Consider the following 17,259-nt stretch of genomic DNA (forward strand, 5'->3'; position numbering starts at 1 on the left):
GTGTCCCCAAAGCCTGCCAAGAACCTTCTCTGTGCCTTTACACGCCTGGAGTTCAGGAGTGTGAGAGCAGCAGCCTGAACACAAGACATTCCATCAGTCCAGGAGTTCCAAATAACCACTATTCCATAAAAGTCATCAGCACTGAAAGAATAGCACAGCAGCGGTTGCCTCTGGAGGGAGGTGATTGGCTGGGAGAGGGTACAAGGGGGTTTTCTGGGGTGTTGAGAATACGCTTTCAGTATCTCCTCAGGAATTTGGAGTGCACAGCTGTAGGCATTTGTCAAAACTTGCCAGTTGGTACATATGAATTCTATGCATATCGTTGTATATAAATTTAACCTGAAAAAAAGATCCCCCAAATGTCCATCATTCCATGTAATTGGTAGAAGAAAAAAAGGGTGAAATGTCAAGGACAAGAGTGATATTCTGGTCCAGATTTACATAAGTACAGAGTGAAAAGATTAACTAGTTCAACTTTATTATTTTGTTAAGGGGAAACTGAGGCTCAGAGAGGAGAAGGGACTTGACTAAGGTCACACATGTCGCTAGAGCCACAACAGGAATGTAGAGGTGCACTGATTGTCACTCTGCTAGTCCACCTTCTTGTATCCATAACTCAAGCAAAGTAATGTTTGGTAACAAGCAGCCCTGAAATCCCCAGGACAACAATACAGGTTTTCTTCTTGCTCACACACTACACGTCGGTCGTGGGCTGACTACAGCTCTGCTCCAACTGTCTTCACTCTGGGAGCCAGCCTGACAGAGCAGCCTCTGGTTGGGACATTGCCAGTCTCGCGGGAGAGGGAAAAATGAGATGGTAAACTACTAGCTGGCCCGTAAAACTTCTGCTTGGAAGCATCAGATGTTACTTCTGTTCATATTACATTGTTTAAAACAAGGCATGTGGCCAACACCGCAGTCAAGAGGGAGAGAATATCTAATTCTCCCACAGGAGAGGCACTGCAAGTCTCTGTGCCAAGCATGATGGTGGTATAGAGGTGACACTTAATTGTCCCCTCGGAAGTGTGGCAAATATTTAGAAAAGTAATAGTCTACCTCAGCACTATAACATGTTGACTTTTTACAAATGGCATGTGAAGACTGTCTTCAGCACTACTTACGTCATGTGCTCTGCATGGTGAGCAGCTGACGCAGCAGCCGTTGAGTCATTCAGCAGGAGAACAGAGCCCGCTGTGCACCAGAGCCAGCCTGGCTCCCGGGCCTCCACACAGAGATGAAGTATGGGCCTTTCCTTTTTTTTTTTTTTTTGTATTTTTCTGAAGCTGGAAACGGGGAGAGACAGTCAGACAGACTCCCGCATGCGCCCGACGGGATCCACCCGGCACGCCCACCAGGGGGTGACGCTCTGCCCACCAGGAGGCGATGCTCTGCCCCTCCGGGGCGTCGCTCTGCGGCTACCAGAGCCACTCTAGCGCCAGGGGCAGAGGCCAAGGAGCCATCCCCAGCGCCCAGGCCATCTTTGCTCCAATGGAGCTTCGGCTGCGGGAGGGGAAGAGAGGCAGAGAGGAAGGAGAAGGAGAGAGGTGGAGAAGCAGATGGGAGCTTCTCCTGTGTGCCCGGGAATCGAACCCCGGACCTCTGTACGCCAGGCCGACGCTCTACCACTGAGCCAACCGGCCGGGGCCGTGGGCCTTTCCTCTGAGGCACTTCCTGCATTTGGGGAATACAGGCATTTACAATTCCAGGTGACATGTGCCGTCGGAGTTGTGTGCAGGGAGCTGTGTCAGGGCAGCATGAAAAAGTGAACCTTCCTCCGAGGGAGAGGCATTTGGGGGAGGAGTAAATGAGGGAAGAGGAAGAAGCAGAAGGCTTCCCTGTGGACGTGAAAGCCCTCACAGTGACAAGGTGGCACAGGATATTTTGGGAAGATGGAACAATCTGTGAGGACCTGAGAGGCAGCACATTCAGAGAAGGGGGCGAAGCTGAAGCCAGTGGCTGATGTGTGCTGGGTCTTGGAGCGAGCGGGTGGGAGATGAGGCTATACAGTGAGCCACCATGAGACGCGCTGTGATTTTATCCCAGAGGCAGGAGGCGAGCTGTCAGACAGTTTTGAACAGGAGGGTGCAGATCGGGTCTGAGCATTTTAAGGAGGATTCCGACAGCAGACAGGAATCTGAGGGGAGAAGAGTAGCAACAAGCATTTCACCTAACGGCCAATCCGGGGAACTACAGGATCTTTGTAGAGAAGGTTTTTGAGATGATTAAGCTCCACTGGGGTGCTGAGCGATGTATTTTCAGCAGCGTGGGCTTCTCAGTGTGCCAACAGGAGACGTTGGCCAGCAGCTACTTTTTCCTGAGAACTACTCTGTTGTCGTGGTAACAGGACAGGCAGCTCACTCACTTAATCCCTCATGGCCAGGCCTTCTATTTGGCAAGCACAGCTTGCCACACTCCCTTCTTCCCAGAACTGTCTTGCTGGGTGGCTGATCCATGGCTGGTCTTGGCTCTGCCAGGAAAAGTCCTGGCTTGTGTGGTGGCAGCTGCCCCGTGGGTGAGCACAGATGCCTCAATGGCTTGTGTTGAATTTACCTGCTTCCTAGTCACTGTCTCTTCTCCAAAGAATGCTCTCTTGTCACACCCCCCACCACCACCATCCACATCCATACCCACATTCTGTTCATTCTTAGAGTCGGTTGAAACCCCACACCTCCACTGGCCCACTAGCCCTGACCATTCTGGCCCACTTTCACTGGTTCTTTCAGTGGAAACATTAAAAAAATTTTTTTAAAATTTACTTATTGATTTTAGAGAGAAAGGAAGGGAGAGAGAAAAACATCAATTTGTTGTTCCACTTACTTATGCATTCGTTGACTGATTCTTGTATGTGCCCTGACCTGGGATAGAACCTGCCACCTTGGCATATTGGGACGATGCTCTCACCAACTGAGCTACCCAGCCAGGGCAAGAAGCTTTTTTTCAGAGTACTTTTTGGGGGCCACATACAATAACCTCTCCCTCTTCTGAACGGAAAGATTTGTCACCAGTTGTTTGGTACTTTCACTTATTCTGCCATTTATGTGTTGTCTGGTATCATTACCAGTCTCCTGGGTGAGCACACTGTCTCCCCAGCTAGCCTGTAAACTAGTTGTGATCACGTGTTGTCCTTGAAATGCTTAGCCCTGTGTTATACTGGTTGCAACCAGAGTAGTCTTTAAAAGGTTGAATCTGACCATGTCAGGCCCTTACTTAGACACTCTAACGGTTCACTTTTGCTCTCAAATGACTACCAGCTCCTTGGCCTGGCTGCAGCCATCCCCTTCCATAGCATGCCCCCTTTACACTAACACCCAGCTGTACTAAACTTATACAGGTCCTACTCTCACTAGCCCCCACACACACTCTGCCCTCTGCCTGAAACGCTCTTGTCTTGGCCACTTTTCACCTATATGATTCCAGTTACCTTTTGGGCATCTTGGGAAGCCTTCCTGTCCCCCAGAAGAATGAGCTAGATGCTCCTTCTCAATATTTCCATAGCACCCTGTACTTGGCCCTTAAAGCACCATTGCATGCCTTATGTCTGGTTTCATATGTTGTATTTCCAATGCTTAGCACAGTGCTTTGCACAGGAAGCGACCAATAACTATTTGTCCCCACAAATGAATGACTTGTAGGTGTACAATAAATAATTGTTAAAGGAATTAAGTGCAAGGGGCTTCTTAATGGTGGGGGTGGAGAAGCAGAGATTCCCTAGGATTTTTATTTAAACCACTGGTGTTGCCCTAAAAGAGCAGAAGGGAGCATCTGTCCTTTGAATCTCTCCTCTCCTGTGAGTGACCCTAGAGAGGATGCTGGGAACAACTGGTGAAGGATTAGGTAGAGACAGTATCAGTCACCTACTGATTTCCTGCATCCTGATATTGTAGAGTAGTGGGAACTCTCAACGTGTTGTTCCCAGACTGTGCTTGATAGCTGGGGAAACAGGTCCAAAGAAAGGGAGAGGCTTTTCCATGGGCATCTACCTGGTTCAAGAGCAGGAGTAGCCTGACCTGTGGTGGCGCAGTGGATAAAGCGTCGACCTGGAAATGCTGAGGTTGCCGGTTCGAAACCCTGGGCTTGCCCAGTCAAGGCACATATGGAAGTTGATGCTTCCAGCTCCTCCCCCCTTCTCTCTCTCTGTCTCTCCTCTCTCTCTCTCCCTCTGTCTCTCTCTCCTCTCTAAAAATGAATAAATAAATAAATAATTAAAAAAAAAAAAAAAAAGAGCAGGAGCAATAACATTATAGGAGCCTCTGAGGAGAGAAAGGGTTTTTGTCCTGTGCAGTTCCTAGCCCCGTGTTCTGCTATGACTGCTTGTGAAGTGCCAGGGCTTTAGGCACAGGACTCTGTGTCGAGCACTCCCTGCCAGGCCTTCTCTGGGCCCTGGCAATGCAGCACTGACAAAAGACCATGTCCTGCCCTCAAGGAGCTGACATTTTGATGACAGAGGCAGAAGAGGACATGTCATTGTGAAAATAAACAGTATTTCTCTTTCTATCCTTGGTGTAGTTCTTTTGCAATTAAAAGACACTGTATTTAAAAATAATGTAAATTTTACTTCCAGACATTCAGATAAATTAGTGACTTCAAACTTGTTTGGTCCCTCCCTCCACCCATAGTCAGGGCTAGTGTAGCAAACAGATTTTGATTCTCTGTAAGGAAAGGCTTTTGTTTGGGTTGTTCAGAAGAAATAGGCTGAGGGTAGAGAGTTTTCTGTTATTGGAGGGGTTCATTTAATTCAACAAACATTAAGTGCTTACTGTTGGGCAGGCCCTATTCCAGACACTGGAATACAAAGAGGAATGAAAATCAGCTCTTTTGCTTACAGAACTCACAACCTTGCAAATGCAAAAGGGATTCAACTATCATTTTGTTTCGATTCCACAGACTTCTATTGAGTGCTTACTGTCTACCAGACTCGATGCTAAAGATTATTTTTTTCAACTCTAAGATTTTTTCATTTCTTATTTTAAGATTGATAGTTATCATTAAATCAGTAGTTGGTGCAAAATATCCTTTAATTTCAGAGGAACTGACGATCATAAGGTTTATGGTTAAGGAGGGGGAGGGGCACGTCTATGGAAATGACCATGCTTTTCCCTCCTCATCACAACCACTGGGATTCTCTCTTCTGTTCTCCCCATCAGCTGCAGAGATCTGTGGTGGCATCAGGTGAAAAGCAGTTACCAGTGGAGTACCGCATCAGCAAAAGGTAAGAGGGGCTGCTTCCTCGTAGGAGCTCCGGTCCTGCCTGCTGCCTGCCCTCCAGCCAGTGGCACAGCTGAGTGCAGGCCAACAACAGAGATTCAGGTGCCCCTGGGGAACTGTAGTTCCTGCTTATATCTGTACATTCTTGTTGAGAGGTAGAAATTTTCACTCCCTCGCCCAAGGGCCTTTCACAAGTTGTTATGTGGTCTGAGGACTTAAATAGAAGGCCATTAAGGAAACACTTGAAAAGGTTTCTGTGCTCTAACCAGAAAAATAAGTGTGTAGCTATTCTAAGCAGGATTGCTGTTCCAGAGAATACAGGCCCATCCCCGTTTGTAATTTGACTTTACAAGACGCCATTCCCACCTCCTGACTCATTTTCAAAGCATGACTTGCCAACATTCAGGCAAGAAGGATGACAGGAGTCTCCAGGCATGATGGTTTTCTAGAGGGCAGATTCAGCTCCGAGATCCCCTCCCTCCAGCCCCACCCTGCGGCGCTTTATTTCCACGGTAAGGACAGGACTGGTGGACAGTAAGGGGAGGGTCCCATCTCAGCCATGGGAGACCAGATGACAGCATCTTGGGGACAGGCCAGACCTCAGGCTGGGTGGATAGTTTCTGTCGTCTGGGAAATGAGGTGAATGATGCAAGCTTTGGTCCAGGATCATCGGGCTTAATTATTTGGTCTGGTACATTCAGGCATCTTTCTCATTTGGAGTTACCCGCTAAGCTTCGGAAGGGAAACAGGACCTCAGCTTCATGCTTTTCTAACCTTGCTGACATTCCAGTGTCAAAAGAGAAAATGAACCTTCTGGGGCAGTAGGTGTTCTCTTCACTTTTCAGGTAAAGAATCTAAGACCCTCGGCCTGACCTGTGGTGGCGCAGTGGATAAAGCGTTGACCTGGAAATGCTGAGGTCGCCGGTTTGAAACCCTGGGCTTGCCTGGTCAAGGCACATATGGGAGTTGATGCTTCCAGCTCCTCCCCCCTGTCTCTCTCTCCTCTCTCTCTGTCTCTCTCTCTCTCTCCTCTCTAAAATGAATAAATAAAAATTTAAAAAAAAAAAAAGAAAGAATCTAAGACCCTCATTACCTCCTCTTCCTTCCCATCACACTGTACCCCCACCACCACCTTTGAATTTTGGTCCAGTCCTTACAACTTCAATGTAACTGGTTTCTCAGAGGTCACCAGTGAACTCATTGCCAAATCATTTTCTCTCCACAAACCTTCTCTGACCACCCACAACGTAAAGACCAGTTTTTCTGAGCACAGCATCCGCAGCTTCCTACGACATGCCCTGAGCCTCCTGGCCCAGCACTATCTCCTGTTGCTTGTTTTCATGTTTGTACACACTGTGTGTTGTCACCCCTCCATGTCCATCCTGTGCTCTGTCTTCATCCTGGAATACCCATGCCTTTCCCGTCTATTGGAATTTTATGCACTCTTTAAATTTTCATCTGCATGTCACCACAGTACTGCGGGCCCCAGTTAGAGTGAAGGTCTCCTTCCTCTGTGCTGCTAGCACTTTCCTGTAAAGACTGGTTCTCACTTTTCATTCTACCTTGATCTGTACTCAGTTATATCTGTGCATCTTCTCCCAGGAGCTTTTTGACACAACAGCCTTCTCTCGGGTATCTTTGTAAACCGAAGAGCACATAGCGTAGTACTTCACATGCACTCCATATGAAAGAATGAGCAAATTAATCTGGAGCTTAAAGAGCAAAAACACAGTCATTCCATGTCATGTTGAGGCTCTTCCATTAGAGACTTGTCTCCTGGAGACTCTGGCTTTGTTTGGAAGCACTTCCCCACTTCCCTGCTACCTACATCCTGACCCCAAATCCTCCACTTTGTCAGAACCTCAACACGATATTCAGGAAAAGAGACGAAACTTTGATCTCTGGCCTTTGACATCTCCTGGTCTGTCTGGAGTGGAGTGGAAGAGCAGAGAGTTTCCCGTTCTATTGCAATCACTAACCTACAGCTCACAAATCATCTTTATGCGTGTTGACTCTCACAATCTTCCTAAGTCTGCGAAGTAGGTATTATTATTATCCCCACTTTGTAGATGAGTACCGTGAACCTTAGAGAGGTTAAAGGTTAAAGGCCTGGCATAAGGTCACATGGAGGATCAGGGACTGCTCTTACCGCTTTGAAGCCAGAGCTTTTTCCATTGCGCACAGCTGTTGACAGGTGTCTAAAACAGCAGTTTTAAAGTCAGGGTTTCTGTCGTTTCCTTCCCTGCATACTGTAGCACTCGCCGGGTAAAACAGACACTGGAGACGCTTGGAGAGTTTAAGACAAATCTTTATGGCCAAAAGAATTAGAGAACAAAACAAAGAAAAATAAACCTGCGCAGGGGTGGACTCTAGTGGTAGTAACAAGAGCCACACCGAGCGCCTACAGTCTAGGGGTTTTTATAGCGTAGCAAGCAAGCAGTTCATACAGAAGCAAATTTGGCATTTAGCAATTGGCTCCCCCAAATTAAATTCTAGTCATGTGCCTTAGTAACCAGTCATACAGTTGAAAGCCCCAGCTGGAAATATCCCTATCTATCCCCTAGGATGTGGTTACATTTACTGTCTTAGGAGTTCTTGTGGCTTCCTTATCTCAAGGACTCCTTAGCTCCTAACCATCCTGGGAGTCTAACGACTTCTCTATCTCAAGGACTCTTCAGCTCCTAGCCATCCTGGGAGTCTAACGACTTCTCTATCTCAAGGACTCTTCAGCTCCTAGCCATCCTGGGAGTCTGGGCTCACCTGTTTACTGGACTAGTTCCTTTGAAGTTATTTCTAAAGCCTATTAATATATTTTATAGCTTTTTATTCGAATGTCACATTTCCTCCTCTTCTTTGTCCTAGTTAAATCCTTAACTATAACGGAGATTCTTCGGCTGCACTAAGGAGTTGGTACGGCTGAGATAAAATCATTATTTTAACTGTTTCTATTCTTTCCTTAATAAAAGCAAATAACTTGTTAAGGATTACGGGTCCAATAGTGAGGGCCAATAACAATACTAACAATGGTCCTGCTAGTGTAGTTATCAATGTAGTTAGCCAAGGTGACAGTTTGAATATAGAAGTGAACCAATCTAAATTGTCATTATTTTGCTGAATGTGCTCTGCTAACTGTTTTATCTTATCTATTTTATCCTGGATTTCATTGCTGTTATCAGTTAAATTAAAACAACACATTCCTTTTATTTTTTCACAACCCTGGTGGTGAAATAATAATAGATAATCAATAGCCGCCCGATTATCTAAAATAGCTTGACGTAATTGCTGCTGTTCATTATTAAAAAGAGTCAATGCTTGAGACGTTTCGTTGATGCTTTTAGCTAAGTTACAAGCTAAATGCTGGATTTGTCTATGATTGTAAGCACCCCATACTAGATTCCCTACAACACTTAAAATTATGGCATATCCTTCAGCTTCTGACAACAATCGTACTTCATCATGACATTCAGGTCCTACAGGGATGGAGGCAGCACGCCTACTGCAAAGAGTGGTATTATGCTCAAGAAGTAACAAATCATTCTTATTAGGTAAGAAAGTAGCAATCCTAGATAAACAACAAGTGGTGTCAGTAAGATTAGGGGGGATATAATTATACGTCATAGAGTTACAGGTAAAGAACCATCCAGTAGGCAGGGTAACATAGCCATAAATGGAAGGGTATTTGATAGTATTATTGCAGGGTAAATAACCAGGGATTGTCTTACAATTTTTACTACAATTAACAAAAAGAACACAAGTATCATTGGGTACAATAATGCTATGGGGAGTATGAATCCGTAATGCATGGCTTGGCAACTGATAAGAAGCTTTTCCCCAGTTTGCTAAATCTAGATAAGTTACAGTCTTATTAGGGATACTGGAGAAGAAAGTTAAATTCCTTATGTCAGCTGCCGGTTTACATACCGGGCGTAGACATTTTCCTAGCATGAAATGAGTATGACTATCCTGTTCAAGGCAAAATGATGAGACATTTAGGGTGCGTGCTAAAGCCACCCATAAATTCTCTGGATGATTCAGGGTTTCCTGGAAAGCAGGTACTGGTTTAATACTGAACAACATACAAAAGAAAACTATTGCTACAATTCGGGTAAGAACCGCACTTTTAAGGGATTGTGGGGATTCGCTTCGACTCTCCATTTTGCTTCCTTCAAGCTCGGTTCTTGAGCTAACTTTACATGTGATAGATGAATCCAGTAAGGTTTTTCAGCTATTCTCACAGCCGTGGGCGTGCTGAACAGTACCTGGAACGGTCCTTGCCACGGAGCGTCAAGGTTCCCGCGACGGTGGTTAAGAATCCATACCTATTGTCCTGGCTCCGGTGGAGTTGGCAGTGGAAGTCCTTTGAGTTGGTCCTTCTGCTGGTCTCTAAGCGCCCGTACTTCTGCACGTATCAGTTGCAATGCCTGTAAGGACTTTAGAAAACTTTGATTAGAACCCTCAATTTCTTCCCTTGTTATTTGTGGAACCAAAGGAGTTGGTTGCCCATACATTAACTCATAAGGAGTCTATTTTCCTGTATAAGGTGTGTTTCGAACCCTATATAATGCAAAAGGGAGTAGCTCTACCCAGTTTTCGCCAGTCTCCTCTCTTAACTTAATTATAGTCTCTTTAAGGGTCCTATTCATCCTCTCAACTTGCCCTGAACTTTGAGGCCGATAAATGCAGTGTAATTTCCAATTGATCCCTAATCTTTTTGCCAATTCTTGTGATACTTTGGACACAAAAGCAGGTCCATTATCTGACCCTACAGCAATGGGAATGCCATATCGTGGAATGATTTCTCTTAAAAGTATTTTACAAACTGTTGAAGCAGTCTCTCCTTTTGTAGGAAAAGCCTCAGTCCATCCAGTAAAGGTGTCTATTAGAACAAGCAAATATTTGTAGCCTAATTTCCCTGGAGTCATTTCGGTAAAGTCTACTTCCCACAGCTCTCCAGGAGCTTTTCCTCGGTGCCTGATGAGAGGAGGTAATTTCTTATTGACAGCATTTACTTTGGCACAGGCTTGACACCTAGACACAACAGAGTGTATGATATCCCTGATTTCTGCTCCCTCATAATATTTTCTTACTAGATGTTCTAGTTTTTGTTGTCCTAAGTGGGAGCTGCTATGTATTTCTTGAATTATTTGTCTTAACACTCCTTGTGGTAGGTATATTCTGTTGTCTGGTAATTCTATCCATCCCTGTTTACTTTTCTTACCCCCTAGTTGCTCACCTTTCTCTTCTTCTTTAGGCTCATACCTCGGTTCTATTTGCAAGGTAGGGGGTGGGATGAGTAGCAGTTGGTTAACGTGTTCCTCCTCTTCTGCTGCATTCCGTGCCGCTCGATCAGCAAAGTGGTTTCCTTTTACTATAGGGGAATCCCCCTTTTGATGTCCTTTGCAATGTATTATTGCCACCTTTTTAGGCAACCAAATGGCTTCTAATAAAGCCACAATTTCATTCTTATTTTTAATTTCTTTTCCTGTAGTAGTCAACAACCCACGCTCCCGGTAGATGGTGCCATGTACATGGGCAGTGGCAAAGGCATATCTACTGTCTGTATAGATGTTGGCACTTTTCCCTTCAGCAATTCTAAGGGCCTGTGTGAGTCCGATAAGCTCAGCCCGTTGTGCAGATGTGCCTTTAGGCAGTGCCTTTTTCCATAACACAGTATCTTGAGTGGTTACTGCAGTTCCAGCATACCTTTGCCCATCCCGAACATAGCTACTTCCATCTGTGAACAGGGTTAAATCTGCCTTCTCATAGGCCTGATCCCGTAGATCTGGTCTGGCTCCTGTAATGGTATCTAATACTTGTCTACAGTCATGGATCACCGATGAGTCTGGCAACGGGAGCAATGTAGCAGGATTCAAAGCCGTTGTTTTCAAAAATTGTATTGCGGGGGGGTTCAGCAACTGTGCCTGATACTGTGTTAGTCGGGCGTTCGAGATCCACCTATCCGGTGGAGCCCGCAGCACTTGTTCTAAATAGTGCTCTCCAATGACCTGAATGTCTTGACCCAGAGTCAGTTTACTGGCCTCCTTAACAAGGATGGAGGTAGCAGCAAGTGCTCTCAAACAATTGGGCCATCCTGATGACACGGGATCTAGTCTTCTGGACAGATAGGCTATGGGTCTCTTCCAAGGTCCCAGTTCTTGACAGAGGACCCCTAGAGCAATGCCCTTTTTCTCAGTCACAAATAGTTGAAAGGACTTAGACAAGTCTGGCAGGGTTAATGCCGGGGCTGCAACTAGGGCCTCCTTAAGTTTTTGAAAAGACTCTCGTGCCTCCTCTGTCTATACAAATTGTTCCTCTTTTCCCCGTGTTAACTCATGCAAAGGTTTGGCCAGTTCTGCAAATCCCAGTATCCAAAGTCTGCAATATCCCACAGCACCTAAAAATTCTCACACTTGTCTTTTACTGACAGGCTCAGGAATCTGTAATATGGTCTGAATTCTTTGGCTAGACAAACTACGTTGTCCTCCCCTCAAGTCATACCCCAAGTAACTCACGGTTTGGGTGACAATTTGGGCCTTCTTAGCAGATACTCGATAGCCCATCCGTTGCAATTCTTGGAGTAGTTCTAACGTAGCTTCCTGGCAACTCTCCTGGTTTGGGGCCGCGATAAGGAGATCGTCCACATACTGCAGCAGTACAATTGAAGAGTGGCCGGCTCGAAACTCCTGTAAGTCTTTGCATAAAGCCTCATTAAATATGGTTGGGGAGTTCTTAAAACCCTGAGGGAGCCTGGTCCAAGTGTATTGGCCTGAAAGTCCATTCTCGGGATCATTCCACTCAAAGGCAAACATTTCCTGACTTTGCTTTGCTAATGGAATGCAAAAGAAGGCATCTTTCAAATCTAATACTGAATAGAAAATATGAGTCGGTGGCAATGAACTTAATAGGGTATAGGGGTTTGGCACAGTAGGATGTATGGTCTCTACCCGAGCATTCACTTCACGCAGGTCCTGCACTGGGCGATAGTCTTGAGTTCCAGGCTTTTGTACTGGTAGCAAAGGAGTGTTCCAGGCAGATTGGCATTCCCGGAGAATCCCGGCTTCTAATAAGCGCCTCAAGTGCTGCGCTATACCCTGTTTAGCCCGAGCAGGCACAGGATACTGTCTGATGCGTACTGGGCTAGCATCGCTCCGCAACAGCACTACTACAGGCGGCTGATGTATTGCCAATCCCGGAGGATTGTTCTCTGCCCAAACTCCAGGAACCTGCTGCTTTACTTCCTCGGGGACGCCCTTAAACCCGCTCTTACCTTCCGGGAGGGAGGCAATCAGGTATTCTTCTGATATTGGCACAGTCACTAATACCTTGCCTTCTGCATCCTTCTCCTGGTTGAAGGTTATTGTTGCTTGAAATTTTTGCAACAGATCTCGTCCCAACAGCGGGTAAGGGCAGTCTGGAATAATCAGGAAGGAATGAGTAATAGTCCCTCGCGCCAGATCCGTAATCCGTGCAGTGGCTCGAGGATATGTGACAGCTTTGCCAGTGACCCCTATTACCTTTGTGGATTCCTTTTGTAATGTCCCAAGTGGTCTCTTTAGGACGGAATAAGTGGCCCTCGTGTCAACTAGAAAGGTAGTTGGTTTCCCTTCAATTGACAGTGTGACCATAGGCTCCTGGGGGCCAACGGAAATGGAGCCTTGGCCCCGTCAATCTAATTGGAGCAAAACTTGTGAGCCTTGTTCCTGATTTACGGCCTGTAGCTTAGGGCAATCCTTCTTCCAATGACCCTTCTCTTTGCAATAAGCACACTGGTCTCTATCTAATTGCTTCTGCGGGAAAGTTTCCTTCTTTCCCTTAAAGGGCTGCTGTTTCCCTTTCTTTCCTTTTGATTGCTGTGCCAAGAGTAGTTTTACAGCTGCTCTCCCTAGCTCAGGGTCATCGCGATTGACAAAGACTCTCTGTGCTATTTCTAATAATTCACTCCTATTCTTTCCCTCAAATCCTTCTATTTTCTGGAGCTTCTTTCTAATGTCTGGGGCTGCCTGAGTGACAAAGGTTATGTTTATTAGCTTGCGATTTTCCTCTGCCTCAGGATCAATAGGGGTATAAACCCGGTAGGCCTCCATTAGCCGCTCTAAATATGCAGCAGGGGACTCATCCCTCCCCTGAGTTACCTCACCTACCTTACTAAAGTTGGTTGGTTTCTTAGCAGCTGCCCTTATTCCCCTTAATAGAGCCTGGCGATATTGGGTAAGCGATTCCCTATCCCTGTCATTGTTTGGATCCCAACTGGGGGGGCTCCTGGGGAGAGTCCTCTCTAGGTCCCTTTCAGTGCCCCCTTCTTCCCTAAATACTTTTTCAGCTTCTTGGCTGATGCGGGTTCTTTCTTCCGTTGTGAACAAAGTGTGCAAAAGCTGCTGACAATCATCCCAAGTTGGTTGATGGGTCCTGAAAACAGTCTCAAGCAAAGAAATTAACCCCTGAGGTTTCTCTGAAAATGGCGGGGTCTGATGTTTCCAATTATAAATGTCACTAGTAGAAAAAGGAATATAAATCATTCGGGACGGTGCATGTGATCCTTCATCTAGCGGGGGCAACACCTCCCTAAGAGGTAGCATTGGGGCACCTCCGACAAAGGAAGGTTGAGCATAAGGAGTTCCCCCCCGGGTGTGGGGAGGACTCTGGACATTCTCGGGCACAGTTGAATCTGGCTCCCTGGGCTTCTGATAAGGAGGAGGATAATTTACAGGGTCTGCTATATCCTCAGTAACATCAGAAAGGACCGGATACGATTTGGGATGCTCTTTTTCAGGTGCAGGTGGAGCGGAGGGAGGGCGAGGCTTAATGTCCGCAGCGCTCACACAAATAGCTCTCTTAACTCTTTGATTTGCTTTTATGCACCTCTTAATGTACCCAGGTTTATCTGTAGCTATATCTATCCAAACATCTATATACACATATTGGTCTGGGTGAGGTACCTGATATATAATAGCTCTTACTGCAAAAACTATGGGCAGATCAAAAGTTCCTTCAGATGGCCATCCAACCTTAAGAGATGGCCACTCTACTTGGCTTAAGGTCCGGAGAGTTTCTCGATCGGGTGGAGGTCCCCCATAACCCTGAGCTCTCTTCTGAAAATCAGAGAAGTTACTTAAAATGCAATCAAGAGGGGACTTAAGAGTAGATTCTTGCTGTCCCATCTCGCGGTGCTTGTTCTTCTCAGCCAGGTATGCTTCTAGTCCTACAAAGACAACACACAGGATTCCCCACCCTATAAGCAGGGTAATCCAAATAGATGAGCGCTGATCACACTGTACTGGCAAACAAATTAACACTAAACACAACAATGCAGCAAATCCTAGGAGGGCAATACACAAAATTTCCCACACAGTCATTCAGGCTAAACAGACAACCAGACAGCAGCGCGGCGCAGCGCGAGTGAGCTCACTACTTTGAAACGATCGATCGATTTCAGACAGAAACAGAAACCTCGGCCGGCAGCGTCCTGCCCTTTGGCCCGAGTGTCTGGGCGGGTCACTGACAGCGTCCTGTCTGCCACCACAGACTGTAAGAGCTCCGGAGCCAGAATACAAAACCAAGAAATTCTACAACAAAATACTCACCAGCTTAAACAGCTGTTCCGCCTGTCTCCAGTCAAGATACCCGTAATGGGCAATCCCGGGCGAGCCCCCATAAAATGTAGCACTCGCCGGGTAAAACAGACACTGGAGACGCTTGGAGAGTTTAAGACAAATCTTTATGGCCAAAAGAATTAGAGAACAAAACAAAGAAAAATAAACCTGCGCAGGGGTGGACTCTAGTGGTAGTAACAAGAGCCACACCGAGCGCCTACAGTCTAGGGGTTTTTATAGCGTAGCAAGCAAGCAGTTCATACAGAAGCAAATTTGGCATTTAGCAATTGGCTCCCCCAAATTAAATTCTAGTCACGTGCCTTAGTAACCAGTCATACAGTTGAAAGCCCCAGCTGGAAATATCCCTATCTATCCCCTAGGATGTGGTTACATTTACTGTCTTAGGAGTTCTTGTGGCTTCCTTATCTCAAGGACTCCTTAGCTCCTAGCCATCCTGGGAGTCTAACGACTTCTCTATCTCAAGGACTCTTCAGCTCCTAGCCATCCTGGGAGTCTGGGCTCACCTGTTTACTGGACTAGTTCCTTTGAAGTTATTTCTAAAGCCTATTAATATATTTTATAGCTTTTTATTCGAATGTCACACATACCAGTGCCTTGTGCTTTGAACCTTCACTCTTCACAGCACCTAGTATACGGCCTGGCATTCAGTGAGCCTCAGAGAACGTTTTATGAATGAATGAATGAATGAATGAATGAATGAATGAATGAATGAATGTTGAGAGAGCACAATGTGGCCTGGGCAGACTTTGCATGAAGAGTGAGAAAGTAGGCATCCACGTCTGTCTTCCTGTCCTCCTTTTCTTCCTTCCTCTGGTAGTTGACATCTTTCATTCATTCACTTCCAGATACTAAATAATTTCTGCCATCAGATCACTAATGCTCCATGCTATGATTTGTTTTAGTGCCTGGCTGAAGGATACTGTGGACCCTATTCTGGTGACCCTTGACCATCGCATTGCTGCCCTCACCGGCCTTGATGTCCAGCCTCCCTATGCAGAGTATCTCCAGGTGGTGAACTATGGCATCGGAGGGCACTATGAGCCCCATTTTGACCATGCTACGGTAACTATGGGGTCAGTGGCCAGTCTCCTGGGGTGGAGAACCAGAGTGTTAATATTTCTCTTAGGCAGAGCTCTTATAGGACTCCTATGGGAGTCTTTTATTCTAAGTGAACTCTTAAAATAAAGGTTTTCTTCCAGGAAGATCTGAAAGCCTTGGTTTCAGGCTGATTTCTGGTGACTCATTTTCTTATATGCCACTGTCCCCTCTCCATAATTTGCTGGTGGGGAAAAGAATGTGGCCTATCGTAGAGTCTTCTGTCTTGTGTCACTTGGGAACTCCCAGGTAAGATTGTCCTTCCTCAAGTCACTTTATCTACATATTTTATGTTTCTATATATATGAAATTTCTAGGAAAGGCAAAACTAAAGGGACAGAAAGTAGTCAGTGGTTTCCTAGTATTGGCGGTGGAAGTGGAGATTGACTAAAACAAACATGAGGAAACAGATGTGAGGAAACGAGAAGTGTTCTCAAGTTGGATGGATGGAATGGTTGCATAACTGTTAAAATTTACTAAAACTCATTGAACACTATACTGGCACTGGGTGAATTTCCACATATGTAAATTATATCTCAATTAAACTGTTCTAGGACAAAAAGGGGTGTGTCTCTTCAACAAATAATTGGGAACTCCAGTCTTATGACTTGGTGTTACTACAAGATAATTATCTGTGTTATTTTATATGTTAATTTATTTACTTCGCCAAGAACCTGAAGGTGCAATTAACCCTTCATATTGTACTTTCACAACGGGCAAGGAATTCTGTTTTATAAGTGTCTAACAAATTAGTAAAAAGAACAAAAGGGATAATGAGTATCAAAAAACACAAATTCAACAAGGTATATGTAGCTCAGGGCTATATCCCATCTGTGATACCCCCATTTTTCTCCTCCCTGTATTATTGTGGTCTCCTGGCTTTCACTCTGGTGCCAACTGCATAAAATAATGGTATGTTTTATTTTTGTCTCAGTCACCAAGCAGCCCACTGTACAGAATGAAGTCTGGGAACCGAGTAGCAACATTTATGATCTATGTGAGTCTTGCTCTGAACCAGGGCTTCTTACTTAATGACTATTTATGTCCCTCTCTTATTTTATGGTTTTAAAAGCAATTTCAGATGTTGATTGTATCTGGTACTCATAGCTAAAGAGACTCCAGGATTTTTGTCAATTTCAGACACCATTTGGGTAAAGCAGTATAGGAGATACAAAGAAGAACAAATCAAGAGCTTCTGGCCTCTGAGAGCTTCCAGTGTGTAGACCTACTATGACCTTGTTTCAGACAGTGATTAGGATGGGGAGTGGGGCTACATGGAAAGCCAAGAGATCCTGGGACCTAGACAACACAGGAAGAGGTTGTGGAAGTGTGAGGGGAAAGAGAGGAG

At 45.5% G+C, this 17,259-nt stretch overlaps 1 protein-coding gene across 4 annotated transcripts in view; it reads left to right on the forward strand.

Moving 5' to 3' along the window:
- The window catches only part of P4HA3 (prolyl 4-hydroxylase subunit alpha 3), a 57,815-nt gene that overhangs the window by 33,151 nt on the left and 7,405 nt on the right, over positions 1–17,259 (forward strand). For all 4 annotated transcript variants that reach the window (XM_066253722.1, XM_066253724.1, XM_066253723.1 and 1 more), the window contains 3 exons: positions 5,145–5,209; positions 15,719–15,878; positions 16,846–16,908. In XM_066253722.1, coding sequence (XP_066109819.1) covers positions 5,145–5,209; positions 15,719–15,878; positions 16,846–16,908 — 288 coding nt within the window. The remainder of the gene's footprint in view (positions 1–5,144; positions 5,210–15,718; positions 15,879–16,845; positions 16,909–17,259) is intronic.

Source organism: Saccopteryx bilineata, chromosome 1, assembly GCF_036850765.1.
Source record: "Saccopteryx bilineata isolate mSacBil1 chromosome 1, mSacBil1_pri_phased_curated, whole genome shotgun sequence".
NCBI lineage: Eukaryota > Metazoa > Chordata > Mammalia > Chiroptera > Emballonuridae > Saccopteryx > Saccopteryx bilineata.